Source organism: Alosa sapidissima, chromosome 19 (assembly GCF_018492685.1).
Source record: "Alosa sapidissima isolate fAloSap1 chromosome 19, fAloSap1.pri, whole genome shotgun sequence".
Classification (NCBI taxonomy): Eukaryota; Metazoa; Chordata; class Actinopteri; order Clupeiformes; family Clupeidae; genus Alosa; species Alosa sapidissima.
Window position 1 is genome coordinate 23,700,574 of NC_055975.1, and position 17,524 is coordinate 23,718,097.

General features: G+C 43.4%; 1 protein-coding gene across 3 annotated transcripts in view; it reads left to right on the top strand.

Moving 5' to 3' along the window:
- The first annotated feature begins 272 nt into the window (after window positions 1–272).
- Window positions 273–17,524, top strand: part of nsd2 (nuclear receptor binding SET domain protein 2) — a 29,686-nt gene continuing 12,434 nt past the window's right edge. The window contains exons 1-18 of one of the 3 annotated variants that reach the window (XM_042072382.1): window positions 273–494; window positions 2,984–3,774; window positions 4,388–4,544; window positions 4,763–4,914; window positions 5,280–5,984; window positions 6,166–6,294; window positions 6,542–6,713; window positions 6,974–7,054; window positions 7,239–7,348; window positions 7,606–7,792; window positions 8,154–8,266; window positions 8,824–8,919; window positions 10,977–11,103; window positions 11,330–11,530; window positions 14,684–14,863; window positions 15,698–15,854; window positions 16,357–16,559; window positions 17,018–17,121. In XM_042072382.1, coding sequence (XP_041928316.1) covers window positions 3,013–3,774; window positions 4,388–4,544; window positions 4,763–4,914; window positions 5,280–5,984; window positions 6,166–6,294; window positions 6,542–6,713; window positions 6,974–7,054; window positions 7,239–7,348; window positions 7,606–7,792; window positions 8,154–8,266; window positions 8,824–8,919; window positions 10,977–11,103; window positions 11,330–11,530; window positions 14,684–14,863; window positions 15,698–15,854; window positions 16,357–16,559; window positions 17,018–17,121 — 3,636 coding nt within the window. In that variant the 5' untranslated portion in view covers window positions 273–494; window positions 2,984–3,012. Of the gene's footprint in view, window positions 495–517; window positions 588–629; window positions 1,622–2,983; window positions 3,775–4,387; window positions 4,545–4,762; window positions 4,915–5,279; window positions 5,985–6,165; window positions 6,295–6,541; window positions 6,714–6,973; window positions 7,055–7,238; window positions 7,349–7,605; window positions 7,793–8,153; window positions 8,267–8,823; window positions 8,920–10,976; window positions 11,104–11,329; window positions 11,531–14,683; window positions 14,864–15,697; window positions 15,855–16,356; window positions 16,560–17,017; window positions 17,122–17,524 lie in introns of those variants that run through there. The other 2 variants (XM_042072383.1, XM_042072385.1) reach the window with 2 other exon arrangements.

A 17,524-nucleotide genomic window follows, 5' to 3' on the forward strand; every position in this document is an offset into this window, starting at 1 on the left:
GTAGAGTAACTATAATGCATATAAATCTACATGGAAGCTTTTACGGAAGGAAACTTAGCGCTTTTACGCGTTAATGAGGCAACTTAACAATGTAATTATTGCAAGATTAGATTCAAAGTAGAGCCAGATAATGTATATCGAGGGAAGACGGGCTCTGATATGTCCACTATGTTTTAATTAATTTATTCATGTAGTTGATCTTTCTAAACCTGGCAACCCCAACCGCAACCCTCCCTTTTTCATGACGTCATACCACTAGACGCCCCGTCTATCCTAGATCATTTCTCGAAAAACACAGAATCCTTCCATTGGATATAGTCTGTGTGGAGCGACAAAAGAGAAATCATATAGCATATGTTTTAAGTTTAATGAGAGTATGTTGATGCAGCCAAATTCAAAATAACTGCAACAATGTCCTTTGGAGACGCTGTGGATGGCAAGGTTGAATTTTGAAAAGGCCGGTTAAACTCTGCGCCTGGACCGACCAATCGGAAGTGAGTATTTTTCGCGCTGATTGGGAAGAGAGTTTCCCGCAAGCATTGATTCGAGTTGAATGGAAGTCGGCTTCTCCGAGATGCGGCAGACAGGTTATATTCCATTAAGTCGTTGACCAGATCAGTCATACATTTATTCAAAAATAAAAAAATGATCTCTGTAACGTTGGTATGATTACAACACATAAGGCGGGTGAATTCGAGTGTTAAGGCATCGTGCATGTAGCTAGCTTGCTAGCATGTCAAGTCGCTCTATCAGCAGTGCAGAAGCTAACTAGCTTGCCAACTAGCTATTTAACTAACGTTAGCTGCTCAGAATGCGCTAACATTACAGATGTTTTAAGTGGTTATCAAGCTCTGTTCGGTTACTTCTTTACTAAGGTGTAAGATATCAGGCTTGATTGTTTTTCAGCAAGCACAGGTCATGCATGGTATAATCTCAAATATGACGTTAACTTGATTAACGTTAGCCCGCTAACGTTTCCATTAGATGTATGGTGCCTCGTTTGCTGTAAATATGGACGTGTCTAAGTTGACTAGCCAACTCTCGTTAGTGTTAATTGTGAAGATGTGCAAAATATGAAACGGAGTGGTTGGCAACCAAGTATATCGAGCATATAAAATGATTTGATTTTTTAAACGGTTGTTCCAGTATTCTTGGTAACATACATTAGCCAAGTTCGAATATGTACCGTGTCCCTGCTGGTATGCACCGGTTTAAATCAAAATGGTTAATGTTACATTTCATTGCAGAGTGTTGCCATTTTCATCAACGAGATACAGTGTAGCTGGCTGCCTGCCTGCCTGGCATTACCCGTTTGCGTTGATCTCATACCGATTTTGTGGGTTTGGGGAAATGTCAACTTCGCAAGCTAATGTTGAAAGGTTTACTATCACTTATCTTTTGAGACGGCCGAGTTTTTAGGTCATTAAGCTACTGTGGGCGAGGTGAAGGCAAACCATCCTTCCATTGCTTCGGACTATCCTTGGCGAAATCGACTGTTATGTTTTGCCACTCAGCAGCGATTAACCACAATGACTGCAATGCATATGCTAAAAAGGCGCTGCATTTGAACAGTTGTTTTGCATTGAAAAGATTTGAAAGTAGCTTGCAAGACGCCAAAAAGGTATGTCCTTAGTCAACAGTTGAGCAGCCATTTAGAATAATTGAGCTTATAGTAGAGTGGAAACACGACGTTATACATTGTTTCAGTTTGGCACTGAGATAGTCGTACTTTAAGTGCATAGACAGCTGGCGAAGTTGATCAGCATCGGTATCCTTAGGTTTCTAATGGCATGCTGCTAGCTAGCTAAGTTGCACTTTTTAGAACGAAGTTAAGTAAATTATATGTTAAATGGGAAGGAGAATAACATGTTTTTAGAAACGTGCTAGTTATCTAAAATATGTATGCATATTGAACTATTAGGCACGAATGCATATTATCACATATATCCAATATGCACGCTTCACTGTATTTTGATTTTCGCTTGCGATTCCCTCGTTCTGTAACCGAATATCTCAGGACAGCCGCGCCGGGATGGGGCCAGCTGGCCACCCATTCACAATAGAAGCGAATGGGTAGCCATCTTCTCGAGGGAGCCGTCGCTTTTTATTTCTGTAAACAACTGTAAGAATCTTAAGAGGAATTATTGGTCTCTTAATTTTGAGCCAGTTTGCCACTAATTGCAATGTGCAGCATCAACTCGATTGAAGCGGCTTGACGTTTGTGACTATGGAGTAAGTGGCAGCCAAACGAAGTGTACTTCTCAATGGCTTGCTTGCTCAAACTACTCGCTAGTCGCTGCAGGTGCAACTGACAACAAATCGCACTAGATGGCCGGTTTTCAAACGTAGTATACCGAATTCACTACTCAGAATAATGTTACGTTTTCCTTCCTTTGATAAAATCCCTATCTCTACGTGCATTAAAATTAAAATAAGCTTCATGATTTCCAAATGTGCCTACAATTCCCTGAACATAGACATTCACAGTGAGTCTCATATCCTCCTGCGGCCTATAACGCCAAAGTACTTAGTAGGCCTGTATGGAGAAGCTCAAAGCGACCACAAGTTTGTGCTGTTGCACTGCAGATGTTTTCTGACTGAAGCTGTTTGTAAAATGCTCAGTGTTTCCCATACATTGACTTATTTGTGGCGGCCCACCACAATATCAACATTGACCATCGCACAATGATTTTCCAGGTTGTGCTAAATTGTGCTTAAATCTGGTTAGCATCATAACCACGCTGCGCTAATTTGTTAAAAACTGTTGCATTCAAGTTAATTCTGCAAACCTACCACCACAAATAGAATTCAATTCTGTGGGAAACACTGAATGCTTAATGTAGAATAAGTGCCTATCATCCAAGTGGTTGCTTCTGTCTCTGTCTTTTTCTCCATTAATAATAATGATTAAAACGTTAATTGCTTGTTAATTTCTCATCACCCCCCACCCTCCTGTGTATGTGTGTGTGTGTGTGTATTACAGGTTAGAGAAGGACACTGCGTGTGTATGGGATGGACAGTAAGGGTGGCTCTCTTCCCTTGATGCCTGAGCCGCGAAGCCCCATCAGCATGAAGCAGCCGTCCGATTCGCTGGCAGGCGGACGCAAGGGGAGGGGTGAGGTGGGCGCAGACTCCGCCCTTATCTTGGACAAGGCCACCACGCAGCTGGCGGCCACACCTCAAGACGGTGCCCTGCCCAAGATGCAGAACGGCCACGGCCACGGCCACAGCCTCGAGCAGCTAAAGGATCTCACCTCGCGCGTCCTCAACAATGGTGAGCAGCCGAAACACTGTGCCGCCACCGTTGTCGCCGCCTCGACAGAACCCCCCATCAAGGGGGCGGAGCCCACGCCCCCGAACCCTGCCCCTGCCCAGGAAATCAAGCTCAAGTTCCCCAAACGCGCACCCCAAGTGGCTGCCAACGGCACCAAGCCCGTGCCCAACGGCAGGTGTGACTCTGCCTGCTTCGCTGAAGATGGGGAGCGACCGGAGGTCACAGTCACAATGCCGGAGAGGATTCTGGGAGGCCCAAGCACTGGGAGGAAGCGGAAGGGCCGTCCAGTGAAGAAGAGGATCCCGGCGAGCACTCGGAAGCCTCTCACAGTCCGAGTGTCGCCCCACAAGGGTGTGGTGCAGTCAGCAACTGACCCAATGTCAGCTGATGCAGCCACCACCTCAACCAATCATGTCACAGAATCTAATACTCTCACCACTAAGCCAATCACTACCCTTGCCTCCATGGACCAATCATGCATCGCTGTGAACTGTAACCCGGTAAAGTTACCCCCACCTTTTCCCCCCTTATACTCGTTTAAGTCTAGTTCAAGTCTAGTTTAAGTCTAATGATGTGCAGGATACCTGGCTGTACAACACATTCCAGGGCCATGTTTATGAATTTAAATCATGTCAGACATGATCAACACATGTATTGAAAGTGGAGTTCTTTTTTGAATGGTTGTATTTTGAAGATGTTTTTCCACATTGTTTGTGCTGTATCTGATAGTGTGTTTAGCAAGTTAATTCCACCAAGTTTTATAAGCGTACACACACACACAATCATAAGTGTTGTTTGTCCTGCTCATATTGCAGTCTGTCTGGATTTACTGCCTAAATGCGCCATTCTTTTTGTGAATATCTCATATTCTTCCCCAAGGGAATGTGTTATGAGTTAACAAATATCTCTTTACAACATTGGATGGTATCTCCCACAGATGGTGCAGCATTATCTTAAGCCAGTGTGGTTTAAATCCTGATTGAAATGATCCATTGTGTCTGGTTCCATCTAGATGAACATAATTTGAAGGTGTTTGATTGATCAGATGGTTTCATCTTCCCTACTTCCTTCTCCCTGTTTTTTCTCTGGGTCCTCTGTCCCTCTTCCTCAAAGAGAGTGGAAATTGAGAGATATGTGAACAGCCCAGCTGGAACGATCCACGAGCGCTTTTCTGTGGGGGACGTTGTTTGGACCAAAATGTTGGGGTACCCCTGGTGGCCCGGCATGGTTACAACCGACCCCCAGTTCAACAAACACATGAAACAGAATGGTATGTAAGCAGCCAAGCAGTCTCTTAGCTACTAACACTGGAAATAAATCCTAACAGGATATCTGCAGTCAAAACACAAGCTGCTTTCATACGTTGTAATCACACAAATTCTGGTGTTTAAAATAAGAATGTGTCTTGAGTAAGCGTAGTCATAACTTGCAAACATGCAAGCATATTTTTCACTGTGTGTGTGTCTCTGTCTATCTGTCTGTTTGCAGCCTTGAACAGTATTCTATACCATGTTCAGTACTTCAGCGAGGCTTCCGAGAGAGGCTATGTTTTTGAGAAATGTATGGTGCCATTCCGTGATGGCAAGCAGTACCAGGAGCTCAACCTGGAGCAGCCCTCTCCTCGGCCTGGTGGGAAGAAGGTACCAGCCATCAGCCGTTACTCACAACCTCACCACACCCTCCATTTAACAAGAGGCTGTGAAAGCACATCTGTTGGGTCTGTTTCCTGTGCATGGATTAAGACGAGTCCTGGCCTGAAATAGCACTGCAATGGAGATCTCCATTGAGGGAAAAGCTGTTAGTCTATGTGTGACTGTGTAATTGATTTGATTGTAAATAACATTGGATATAATGCTATTTAAAGCTGTGATGTCTATTTGTTTCTTTATTTTATTGTTTTCTATATTGTTATTTTAAGAGAGTCGGCAATTCATTGGTATGGATAGACTTGATTGAATTTTTGTGCACAGCTGTTCATGCCTGTTGTTTATGTTTTCACGTGCAGCTGGTCATCCCTGTTGTGCCGCAAAGATTACCGAAGCCGTTGCGTCTTGGAATCTCCCAGGCAACCGAAGCCATGACCATGGCCCTGGAGGACCGTATCGCCAAGTTCACCCTGTGCGCCCCTCCACAGGTCCCACGCAGCCCCTTCCCCCAGTCCAGCCCAATCTCAGACCAGCAGCAGGACACCGGCCAGCAGGCTCCAGAACCGGGCCAGGAACTGGACCGTCACCTCTGCCCCTCCGCAGCTCGGTCGGAGCCGGACCAGGAGGCGCCCTCGGAGAGCAAATCCCCGAAGACCCCGTTGAAGGACGAGGAAGAGGAGGCCCCTCTGCGACACATCACCTGCCGAGGGCCAGTGCTGAGTGGCTACCCGCCACCCCTGTGCACCAGCACTCCCGCGGGACAAGCGCGCACTCACAAGGAGCTGGAGCAGCCTGACGCACACACATCACTCTCCCCGGCGCTCACACAAGATGATCTCAACGACATCAACACACCTGGCGCCCACTCCAAAGACAGCAGCACTTCAGCGCCCAAGAAGGCCCCTGGCAGGAAGGTCTCGAGGGTTGCAAAGGTTACCAAGGTGACCAAGGTCACGAAGGGGGCAAAGGTCAGCGCAGAAGGTCAGGTGACGAGCACACCTGTGAGGAGGAGGAGGAGAAAGGCCCCAAGCCTCCCTGAAGTGGCCACACACACACTAGCTCAGGTAAAGACCCACACACACACATTTGTTCCAGCATGTTATAGTTATATACACACATATTCTAGTTACATATACACACACTTTTGTTTCTGCATATTTTAGTTGTGCACACACACTTTTATTACCACATATTCTAGATAAAATTGAAGAGATAAAGAACATTTTTGTGTGTGTGTGTGTATAGGAGACCACCACTGCTGCTTCCAACCTCGAACCTCTGAAATCCGAACCGCCAATACCTCCACAGAAACGCAAGAGAGTCAAAGTCACTGTGACTGCAGACCTGAAAGTACTGGAAATGCCTGCTGCTCAGGTGAAAACACACACACACACAAACGTTCATACAAAGCTCCTGTATGTGTTCCACACCCCTGTTTAAACACACTTGCACATTATAATGTCTACATCTGTAGACTGAGTGAGTTGTGATATGCAAATCCTATTTTAAAAAAATGTGTTATACAGTTATATGCAAATCTCTGTTTTATAATGGCACTGCCTTGAAACAATGTGTGTCTGTTTTTGTCTGTGTGTGTGTGTGGGCGCACATCTACGTGAAGGAGTCCCTCCCTGCAGACTTAGTCACCCCCGCTCCGGTGAGGAAGAGGCAAACCAAACCCAAGTCCAATACGACCGGCAACGCCACCACCAGCACCCCTAAGAAGAGGGGGAGGCCCGTGGCCGTCGCCACTAAACCTCCCACCAAGGAGCCTGGCAGCCAAGAGGCCAGAGGTAGGTCTCCCTTAATGAATGAATGAATTAATTAATTAAGCTTTGTGTAGTGGTTTTAATGCAACATATCCAAAGGGAATGTTTAGCAAATGTAAAACGCAAGACCACATAGACACGAAATACGTAAATACAAGACCACATCATGACGCGCGCAAATAGTTACAAAGGCCTGTCAAAGGTTCTAAGCATTCATCTGTTGTGAGTCGGTAGCATCACTTGTGTGGTTTTGTGACTAAGCTTTACATCCTTTTATTGAATAGCTGATACAGCCCAAAAGGTCCCCAAGGCTCCACGGACGAAGAGGCAACCTGCTCAGAGCAAAGAGAAGCCTGACCCCAAAGGTAGGAGCACCTATTTCCTCTATTAAAAGGAAATGATGTCATTATTTTTAACCTTTCAAGGAAGTTTCAGACTGTGCGCAGTTGCATGGCAACAGTATAAAATCTTTTATTATTATTGGTCTTGAATGTAACTCAATGTTTTTGAGGGAGCTACAGAGTGACATGTGTATCCCTTTCTCTTCAGGAAAGAACAGCATGAAGCGGGAGCTAGAGGACAAGTACGGGGAAAAGGAAGAACAGACCAAGAAACGCATCAAGCTCGAGGTTGTCACACCCAAAGCAAAGACTCCAAAGGTAAGTCCTGGATGTTGAGAGATGTTCAGGTCACAACAAGAAATGAACACACCGTCCCTGTGGTTGACTCAGTTTCATTCACTCTCTAATTGCTTATTTGATCCTTCAGATAAGCTTTGATGTATCCCCTCAGTATAATCCATTTAGTATCAATTTACTGTGGTACTGTACAGTGAATGCCTCAATTAGAGTGCTTCCCATTTGGGTATTTGTCAATCTCTTAATATTCATCCATCCATCCATCCATCCATCTACAGGGTAAGTCGGCAGATCTCACCAGCCCTGTTAGGAGGAGGAAGAAACAGACCACTGACACGGAGGTGAAGGGGGTGGGCAGTGGGCCGGAGGTGAAGAAGAGACAGAGGAAGAAAGTGGAGGAGAATCCCCCCACCCCAGCGAAAGGGAGGAAAAGATCATCAGGGAAGCTCCAGGCTCAGGTCAAAGGTAAGAATATGGCCCATGGAACTCTCTAGAACATTCTATAGACTATTGTATGTCAAGTCCCTCTGGAGTGATGAAAGTGCACTTCTCATCTACCCCTGTTCCACTGCACCTGATAGAACTTATCAGAGGTGTTGATGGTCTAAACCAGTTCTCTTAAGCCATCCATGACCAGAGACACATCTCAGATCTTATAAAGGATTATGTGAAATGCTGGTAGTATGCATCTCTACAGCATCAAGAACACAATAGGAGCAAAAGGTTCAGTTTCAGACTTTGCACAATGTTTCAGCATAACTTGTCATCTTGATGTGTGTCTGTCTGTGTTTTGAAGTGTTTTGATCATTATGCTGTTGTATTTCAGAGGAGGAAGTTCCCGGGACACTGAAACGGCCCAGGAAGAGAAAAGGATCCAGCAGCCAATCAGCTGCCGCCACGCCCAAGAAGAGGCACATCCAGTCCCACCCTGAACCCGAGGTAAGCCAATCACCAACCAAGCTGAAACCTGTCATCCGATCAGATTGGGTCCATCAGAGTCCCTATATTATAATGGCAGGCTTATTTAAAGGGACACCAGGCAACGTTCTTCGTAAGTCGGTATATGGTTAAATGACTCATTACGGGGCGAATGAAGGCTCTCTCGCCCGCCCCTACTGCCTGTAGGAAGAATATCCCACTTGCAAGTTCGGTGTATCCTACCCGCCGACTGAAGCAGGATCCGTTTACAGCACAGAGGCAGGCTAACGAAACGCTAGATTGTTGCAAACGTGTGTATAATGGCAGAGCCGGCGAAGAAGCAGTTAAAACCCTTGACGGAAGACACAAAGAAAAGGAAAAGAGCTTCAGACCGAGCGAGGGGGTGTTTCGTAGAGAAAAAGCATCAGGCTTGCCTGGTGTCCCTTTAACATCTTAATGTCTCGCAAATGTAACCAAAATGGACATAAATTTATGTACTCAAGTGTGTGTGTGTTTGTTTGTTTGTGTTTGTGTGTGTGTGTTTGTGTGTGTGTGTTTGTGTGTGTGTGTCTTATTAGGGCTCTATGTGTGAAGACAGGCCTGAGTCTCCTAATGACAGCACAGATGAGACCCAAGCGGCAAAGAAAAGCACTAAGAAGGAGAGTGTGTGTCAGGTAAGCACTATGCATGGGGGCAACGTACTGGCAACGTTGGGAGTGAGGAAATCATATTTTGACATCAACGTTTCCTGCCAATCAAGAGGTTTTGTGTGTGTGGTATTCATATAATATAAAATAATTTTCATGATATAATATGAAAATGAATGAATGAACATGGAAAAACAGCTTTCAATGTAACTGTCAAATCATACAATTAACACAAGTTAAAAACATTTAAAGACCATATAAGGGAAGTATATTCATAAACTATCATGTATATTATTTAATAACGTCTTTTTTACTTTAAACACAGGTTGTCATTTACTTTAAAAAAAACGATTATCAGTTTGAAAGGCATGTAGCAGTTAGGAGTAGCTAGGGAACCTCGCAGCCTGTAAAGCCTCTAGTGCAACTAGTGCTGGGCGGTATACCGGTTCACACCATATACCGGTGTATATTTTCGTTATGATATGAATTTTTAATATACCGCCATACCGGTGTATTTGATTACACAACGTTTGGAACGCTGCGCGCGCGACAGTGTTTCCGACGGGACTTTTTTCACACGCACGCATGGTGCGACTGCGAGGTATAGTGAGGGTAAACACAAAACACCTTAAGTTTTTCCCCTGAAGTATGACCCTTAAGGCTTAATTTCTCCTTAGGTAAGGGGTTTATTTAAGGGTGTTGCACAGAATACCTTAAATTGTTTCTTTAGTTAAGGAAAAACGTTATATTAAGGGATACTGCATTGAAAGGGATTTACAGTCACGGAAATTCTATTGAGATTGTTCAACAGCTCTAACTAGCTAGTAGGTGATGTCGATGTCGTTAGTTAGCAACCCACCGACCACAGTGAAGTTTAATGATCTTATCATTTATCTCACCTTAAGAATATTCGCTGAAATTATCCAGGTAGCAAGTGAAGCATGTTATAGACATGAACTGAGCAATACTAGCTGGCTAGTTAGAAAATGATCCTGACTGTCATCAGTGCACCAAAACAAACTTTTTTGTTAATGTTTTGCCAACCGAACCGAAGCTCATGGCAGGCTAACAAGACATCCACATGAAGTTAACGTTAGCCTACCACTAACGTCATGCAAACCACACAATAACAATAAGGCATGTTTCTGATAGGCCTATTTGTCAGAGTAAGCATACTAGCAGAGAGGTTTTATTTTAAACTGTATAATTATTGCAAGTTGCACTACTTTTTGTATTGGTTTTATACAAGATGTTTGAAATTTGCACAGTGAAAGTTCTGTATTTTGACTGCAATTGTCTTTGAATTCTGATGCATTAGAATCATAAGTGGCTCTTTGTAAACAGCATAATTTTCTGGGGCCATGCAAAACTGCATTACCACTAGTGTGGAGTTATTCTACATCATGACAGTAAAATAGACCATCCTTAGTCAATGTACTGCAGCAATTCCTCTCTCAACCTGTAGAAAATGCTGTGAACATCTGATTATGCATGGACAAAAAAATACCGTCATATACCGTGAAACCGTAAGAATTTTGAAAAATACCGTGATATACATTTTTGGTCATACCGCCCAGCACTACTCTTAACCATCACAGATGAATAAACTGCAATGATAACAAACAAAACAAAACCACGTGGCCCAGTAACTTGGCCTGCATTTTCCTGCATTTTACAATTTGAATGTTTGAATTTCAAACATTAGCATGCTAATTTTGATAGCACTTAGGTTTTTTATAACTAGGCTATGTTGTCCTTAACGCCGTTCACCGGTCTCTCGTGTTTTACTCAACAACCACCTAGCGTTACTGTACCTGTACGAAACATGTGGGTTTGTTATGGGAAAAGAGCTCTGGTAAGGTTAACCAGCTGGATTCTGAGCCGGAGTACTCACTACGGCGATCAATTAGATTATTGGTTGGATTGGTTTGTCTTTTTTTTTTTTTTTTTTTTTTTTTTTCTTGCTGTGGATGGCCGCCACAGAAAGTTGTTATCAGCTGAACCAAAGCATGTATGCATGGAGAGAGAGTCTTTATTTTAATAACTATTTATTGCAATTCTCTTGTTTTGTGTGCTTTATGTAGGGCTGCGAGCACACTGGAGAGGACCTTCTGGTGTGTGAGGGTGTGTGTTGTAGCTCGTTCCATACAGAGTGTCTGGGGCGACTGCTAACTCCAGATGAGAAAGTGCTGTGTGCTCCGTGCAGCTCAGGTAAGACACACTCTCACACACACACAAACACTCAGTAAGCTTCATTTATCTTTTTGAAATTAATCCATATTTACCCAGTACATCAATTATTTTCATCAAGCATTTATTTCTCTCTATTTCTATCCATTTCTCCATCTCTATGCCGGTGTTCCTCTCTCTCTCTCTCTCTCACTCACACTCTCTCACTCTCTCGCTCTCTCGCTCTCTCACTCTCTCTCTCTCTCAGGCACACACGTGTGTTTCTGCTGTAAGCAGTCTGAAGGGGAGGTCCGGCGCTGCAGCGTTCTCCACTGTGGTCGGTTCTACCACGAGGAGTGCCTGCGGCCCAACCCGCTCACCATGTTCGAGAACCGCGGGTTCCGGTGCCCGTTACACACCTGCCTGTCCTGCCACTACAGCGGCAAGGCCAAAGCCAAGGCCACTAAAGGTGATGTACACACAAACACAAGTATAGATGTAGTTCTGTTAAAGGAATGAGGTGTATTTGAGTTGTCTTGAACCACATTATTATATTTGTGACAGCACTCTTCGATGCTCTTGCATTATATTGACTCAGAGCCCTGGGAGGTACAAGCGCAAGTCCTTTTACAATTTGTTATTTAAACAAAAAGAAAAATCACACATCGCCCCTTTAATTCAGATTCACATTTGTGACCCTGCAAGGCCAAACCAGTCGTCTTGCGCACGGTGCTATTTTGAGGAAATCTATGATAAACAAACGTACGGGTTAAAATGTCGAATTTCACGTTTTTGCATAATTCGACAGTATACAGTCTACACTTTCATATTGTGAACAAATTTCACGGATAAACATATGTTTTGACTGTTAAACCCTGACTTTATTTAGGTGAAGATTAAACACATTAGCAGTCATTCCATTTGTCCACGCCGCTATAAGGTTTTACGGTAGAGCTAAAATGTAGCCTACTCGTTACTCAATGTGTAAGCTCTCTATCGTTCTTGGCAGATGTAACCGAATATGAATGTGAAAGACTTGCCTTTCAGGGTACGAACGGTCAAAAGCACAAACTTTTAGAAATATCCTTTTAAGGACCAGGAGAAGTTTTCCATTGACGTAGCAGTAGCACATTTTAAAAGTGGGCCTATAGCCTACACAATCTGTGTACATAGAACTTCTTCTCCCCTTACTTCCCCCGAAATACATTTATTATATTCTATAGTGACACCTTATGACCGTCCCTGGTATTAACTAGGGGGCAGATAAAGACATTCACTCGGTTGATAAAACTGGACATAGTCATCCACTTCAAAGTCACGCTAGCGTAAGGCTAATAATAGCTGTGTCCTCACACTATCGCACGTGACTATTTACTTAAAAAGATGACTTTCTCCTCTTCTGGCGTATGGTGACAGGAGAACCATGCCAAGTTTGGATGCGGTTTATCTTAGCGATACTTTTTGTAATACCCTCGATATACATATCGTTGGAAAGCTTGGTCAATGGCCGTTCATGTGGGCACATTAACTTAATTTTGTAATTTTTACCAAAACGACTGGTTTCGCCTTGCAGGGTCACATTTAGTACTTCTGTATCTTAACTAGGGCTGCACAATTAATCGAATTTTAATCCCGATCACGATTTTGGCTTCCCACGATAAAATTTGCGTGATCGAGCGATATTAAAAATGCGTGCTCTACCCATAAAACCAAACTGGCAACCCATAGAACGCTCCGCTACAAAACAAATCAAGCGCTCCTTAAACCTGTCTGAACATGTGCCTGCATGCAGCCTACCAATGACAGCTGTTCCCTGCACTGCTCAGCCTGATGCACTGCTCAGTTTGCACTGTGGACTAGTAGCATTATGTTAACTATTAGTAAGCTAGTTAGACTATACAAAAAAAACGATCAAAAATCATATGTGTGGCACAGCAGAAGGCCAAGAGCTTGTCCCTCGAAACGGATCATTGTTCGAAAATATTTCGGATTTCAGGCAAGTGAAGTTAACCAAAAACATAAGCAAAGCAGGGCTCTTAACTGATACTGTGAAACACATCACATGACGTAAACCACACATGCCTTTTTATCACGTTAACTTTTAGTCCTTGTTTGCTTCCTCCGATATAGCCTATAATAAGAGTTGAGCTAACGGGATCAGTGAATTTTATTCATGTATTTTATAAGCTACATGTGCAACCTACACTGCATATGCGTTTCAAGACATAGCCTACTCAAAACGAGTAAACAATAATGAAAATGTAGCCTACACGACTGTGTTTTACATATTTACATACATATATTTACATTACAACGACAAATGACTAAACCAGGGGTGTCCCAAACTGTGGCCCGCCACGCACTTTAATCCGGCCCGCCGAGCATTTATTAGTTTATCATAGGCCACTCGCTATTTTTTTCCAGCGATAGACGACGTTGTGGTTAACTTTAGGCTACTACAAACTGCTTTACACCCTTACGTTTACAATGTCAATGTCAAAACAGCTTGTTACATCGAGATATCTCCATTGCAGCAGATCTAAATGCTACTCCATTTAAAGCAACACCAAAGAGTTTTTTGTACCTTAAAATACTGTTTCCAAAATCGTTTCAGTGGTTCATCAACTTGTAACAGGGTGAACGGCACTTCTGCATTCGCTTTGAGGCCCTCTATCGCCTATAACCGCACTATGCAATTTTGCCAGATCGGGTAGCGGGTCTGAAGTTCGATGGAATGAGACATAAGAAACTACAAATTTGACTTGCATCTGATGTCGCAATACATCGTACTTTCATAAATCGTGCAACATATTCTATCTTGTCTGTGGACATCTTATTTGCAAAGCCGGTGCTGGATAAACAAATAGCGTGCGACAGAGGGAAAGTTCTTTGGTGTTGCTTTAATTGGGAACGCATTTGAACGTGCAATAGAGAGAGAGAGAGCGCGATGGCAACAGTAGTTCCCACTACTGATGAGAGGGCACAGCACTAGCCATAGACTATTTGAGTGGAGCTGGCAAAGAGTCTTAAAGTGACAGTGCACTATTTATAAATGAATTAAACAGCATCAAATGAACAGTATTTCTTAAGAAATTAATTTTCTACAACAGAAATAATACAAAATGTTGTTATTGTTATTATTATTATTATTATTATTATTTGTGTGTGGCCCACCGGCCAATTTTCAAAACCCAATGTGGCCCTTGAGTCGAAAGTTTGGACACCCCTGGACTAAACGATTAAACTCATGAACAAGAAGCAGAGCTTAAGTGGCTAATGGGGAGCGTTGGGAGGATTCCCGGTAGGCAGTTAACGTTTCCCCAAATATTAACAAAGTAGCACGCACAAAAAATTAGTTTGGAAGTCACTGTCAAGTCTATATTTGCAGTAATTTAGGGGAGTAAATGTGAGGGGAAGAATTTTGGTGAGCCAGATAGCAAGTCCAATATGTTTAGGGGAAAAAATATTTTTGTCACTAAAATTAATTCATAATTGTGATCTCAATATTGATCAAAATAATCGTGATTATCATTTCGGCCATAATCGTGCAGCCCTAATCTTAAATTCTACTGCTTCTAATGACTCATTTGCTAAAAGCTCTGTGTGTCCCTTGTGACTACAGGTAAGATGATGCGTTGTCTGCGCTGCCCGGTGGCCTACCACGCAGGAGACCAGTGCGTTGCCGCAGGTAGCGAGATGCTGACCTCCACGGCGATGATCTGCAGCGCTCATTTCATGGCCAAGAAGGGCCGCAGCCATCACAGCCACGTCAATGTCAGCTGGTGCTTTGTCTGCTCCAAAGGTTAGTGACCCCTGCCCTCCGTCTCCCAGCAACCCTAAAATTGCCCACTGTCATCATGGACTTGGTTAAAGGTTTGATCATTTGTTATTTCATTCAGTAATTACAAAACTAATTGAAATTTTAGTTTGCTTTAGTAAATTATTTACCTTATTTTGCGTTAGTTACACAATCAGTAAAGCATTCTTTTTACGTGTGTAAAGACTCACCGATACATATTACATTGTATCCCATCGAATCGCACCAAATCCTTCTGTATTCAAATGTATAATTTCTGTGTTGTATCCTTGCTCATGCATCTAGAATCATATCGGATGATCTTATAAGGGGGAGATGCACACCCCTAATTCTTCATTGAAATGTCAAAATGACCATAACTCGTGTTTCTGTTATGGCCATATGATGTGGTAACTGTGTTTTACTGTAATTCGGTGGGCATCCCTGTAAAACTATAGTGTTAGAGTTTTGGCCGTTTGAAACTTCAGACATCAGACAACATAACTCGTCTGAGGTAATAAATGTTTATGAAATAAAACCATGTAATTAGCTCATGACAGGGTTCCCACGGATCATGGAATTTCTGGAATATCATGGAATTTAGTCATTGAATTTTACATTTGACTTGGGAACAAGAGTGGGAACTCTTGTCATGAGTTGCTGTGTAACTTCTAACCATCAGCATTGAGCTGTGTGTTGGTGGGCCTGAGCGCAAAACCAGAAAAGGCTGTAGGACCACATGCTCCCGCATACTCAACCCCACGGCAAGAATGTCACTCCTGATGATGTCTGTCTCGCCCCGTTTCACACATTTGTTCCCCTCGGTGTCTGTGTGTTCAGGTGGCAGTCTGCTGTGCTGTGAATCGTGCCCAGCTGCGTTCCACCCCGACTGTCTCAACATCGCCATGCCTGACGGCAGCTGGTTCTGCAACGACTGCCGCAACGGCAAGCGGCCCAAGTACCACGACATCATCTGGGTCAAGCTGGGCAACTACAGGTGCGCAGCGACCCCCTTACCTTTGACCCACACAAGCTCTGTGTCAATCCCTAAAATATGTCAGTTCATACGCAATGTATATTTCAATAGGTTCAGGTTTATTCATTTATGTAAAGCCATTACTAATCAGCATTGTCTCAAGGTACTTAATAAAGTTAAGAGTTACAAACATTAATTAAGAGCAGGTTACAAACATTAATTAAGAGCAGGTTACAAACATTAATTAAGAGCAGGTTCCAACGTACTTCAGACATGTCAGACTCAGAGATGACCATTAACCATTATTACTTATTACTTTGCACCTCTCTCCTGGGTTGGGGGGTCTGCTGGTCTGCCTTCATCAGTTGGAGTCTATGAACGTGACTATTAATAAATGCTGTAGGTTTGAAGTCTGATGTAATGTTGTACTCTTTTGACCCATGCCACTCTCTAAAACTGTGCCCGTGGCTGTTAATAAATCTAGTTTTTGAGGTGTGGTGCTGTAATGGTGCCCCTTCCCCAGGTGGTGGCCAGCAGAAATCCGACACCCACGGAACATCCCCACCAACATCCAGCACCTGCGCCACGAGATCGGCGAGTTCCCCGTCTTCTTCTTCGGCTCCAAGGACTACTTCTGGACCCATCAGGGCCGCGTCTTCCCCTATGTGGAGGGCGACCGCGGCAGCAAGTACCAGCAGACCAACATTGGCAAGGTCTTCAAGAACGGTGAGCTCACCGCTCCGCCATAGGGCCAACTACCAGGAACCCATCTGTGCACATCATTATGTAATACTATTCAGGATTCATTGTTCTGTATGCAAATTATGAGAAAGGGGAACGGTCTGACAATGTTATCTGATTCGTAATGTGATTGTGTGTAAGCCTTGTTTTTAGTAAGGTCCCACCTTTTTGAAGGTTTTAGAATATCTTACTAGCATAGATTTAAAAAAAAACATATTTAAGTTTCTATAACACACAATGCTCTGGCCATTAAATAGCCTTAGTTGTGGAAATGGCCTTAAATTAAACAAACATCTGATTCGTTATGTGATTGTGTGTAAGCCTTGTTGACTTAGTACACCTGTTCATGTATGTGTGTTACTAGTGTAATGGTATAAGAATCAAACAACGGTGTAGTAAAGGAGTGTTGAATATGTCTGTGCTTGTTGAATATCTCTGTGCAGCCCTACTGGATGCTGAGGCCCGCTTCAAGCAGGTGAAGCAGGAGCGAGAAGCTAAAGAGGCCCAGGAGAACAACAGGAAGCCACCGCCCTATAAATACATCAAGGTATCACCTTTTGACCTTCCTACCCTTTCCCTCCTCTCCTCTGTTATGTAATGGAGCAAACACCACTATATTCATCCAATCAAAACTCTCTTAAACTGCATACTTAAGTACATGGGCTACAAGCTGTGTACATTGCACTGAATCAGACACATTATGAGGGAGCAGACTTACCATGAACTTACCATGAGGAGATGAATGAATTTAAATCCAGTGTTTGTACAGGCAGGCAATCACATACTTCTGTTTCCCTCTGTTGCTTCCTGAAGTATAAGTACAATCAGGGTGTCTGCGGGGTTGTAAAAGGTATTAAAAGTTAGTTAATGAAATTAGCCAAATGTAAGGCTATTTAAAAGTATTAAAAAGTAATAAACGTCATCTGATGAGGTATTACATTTTCGAACCA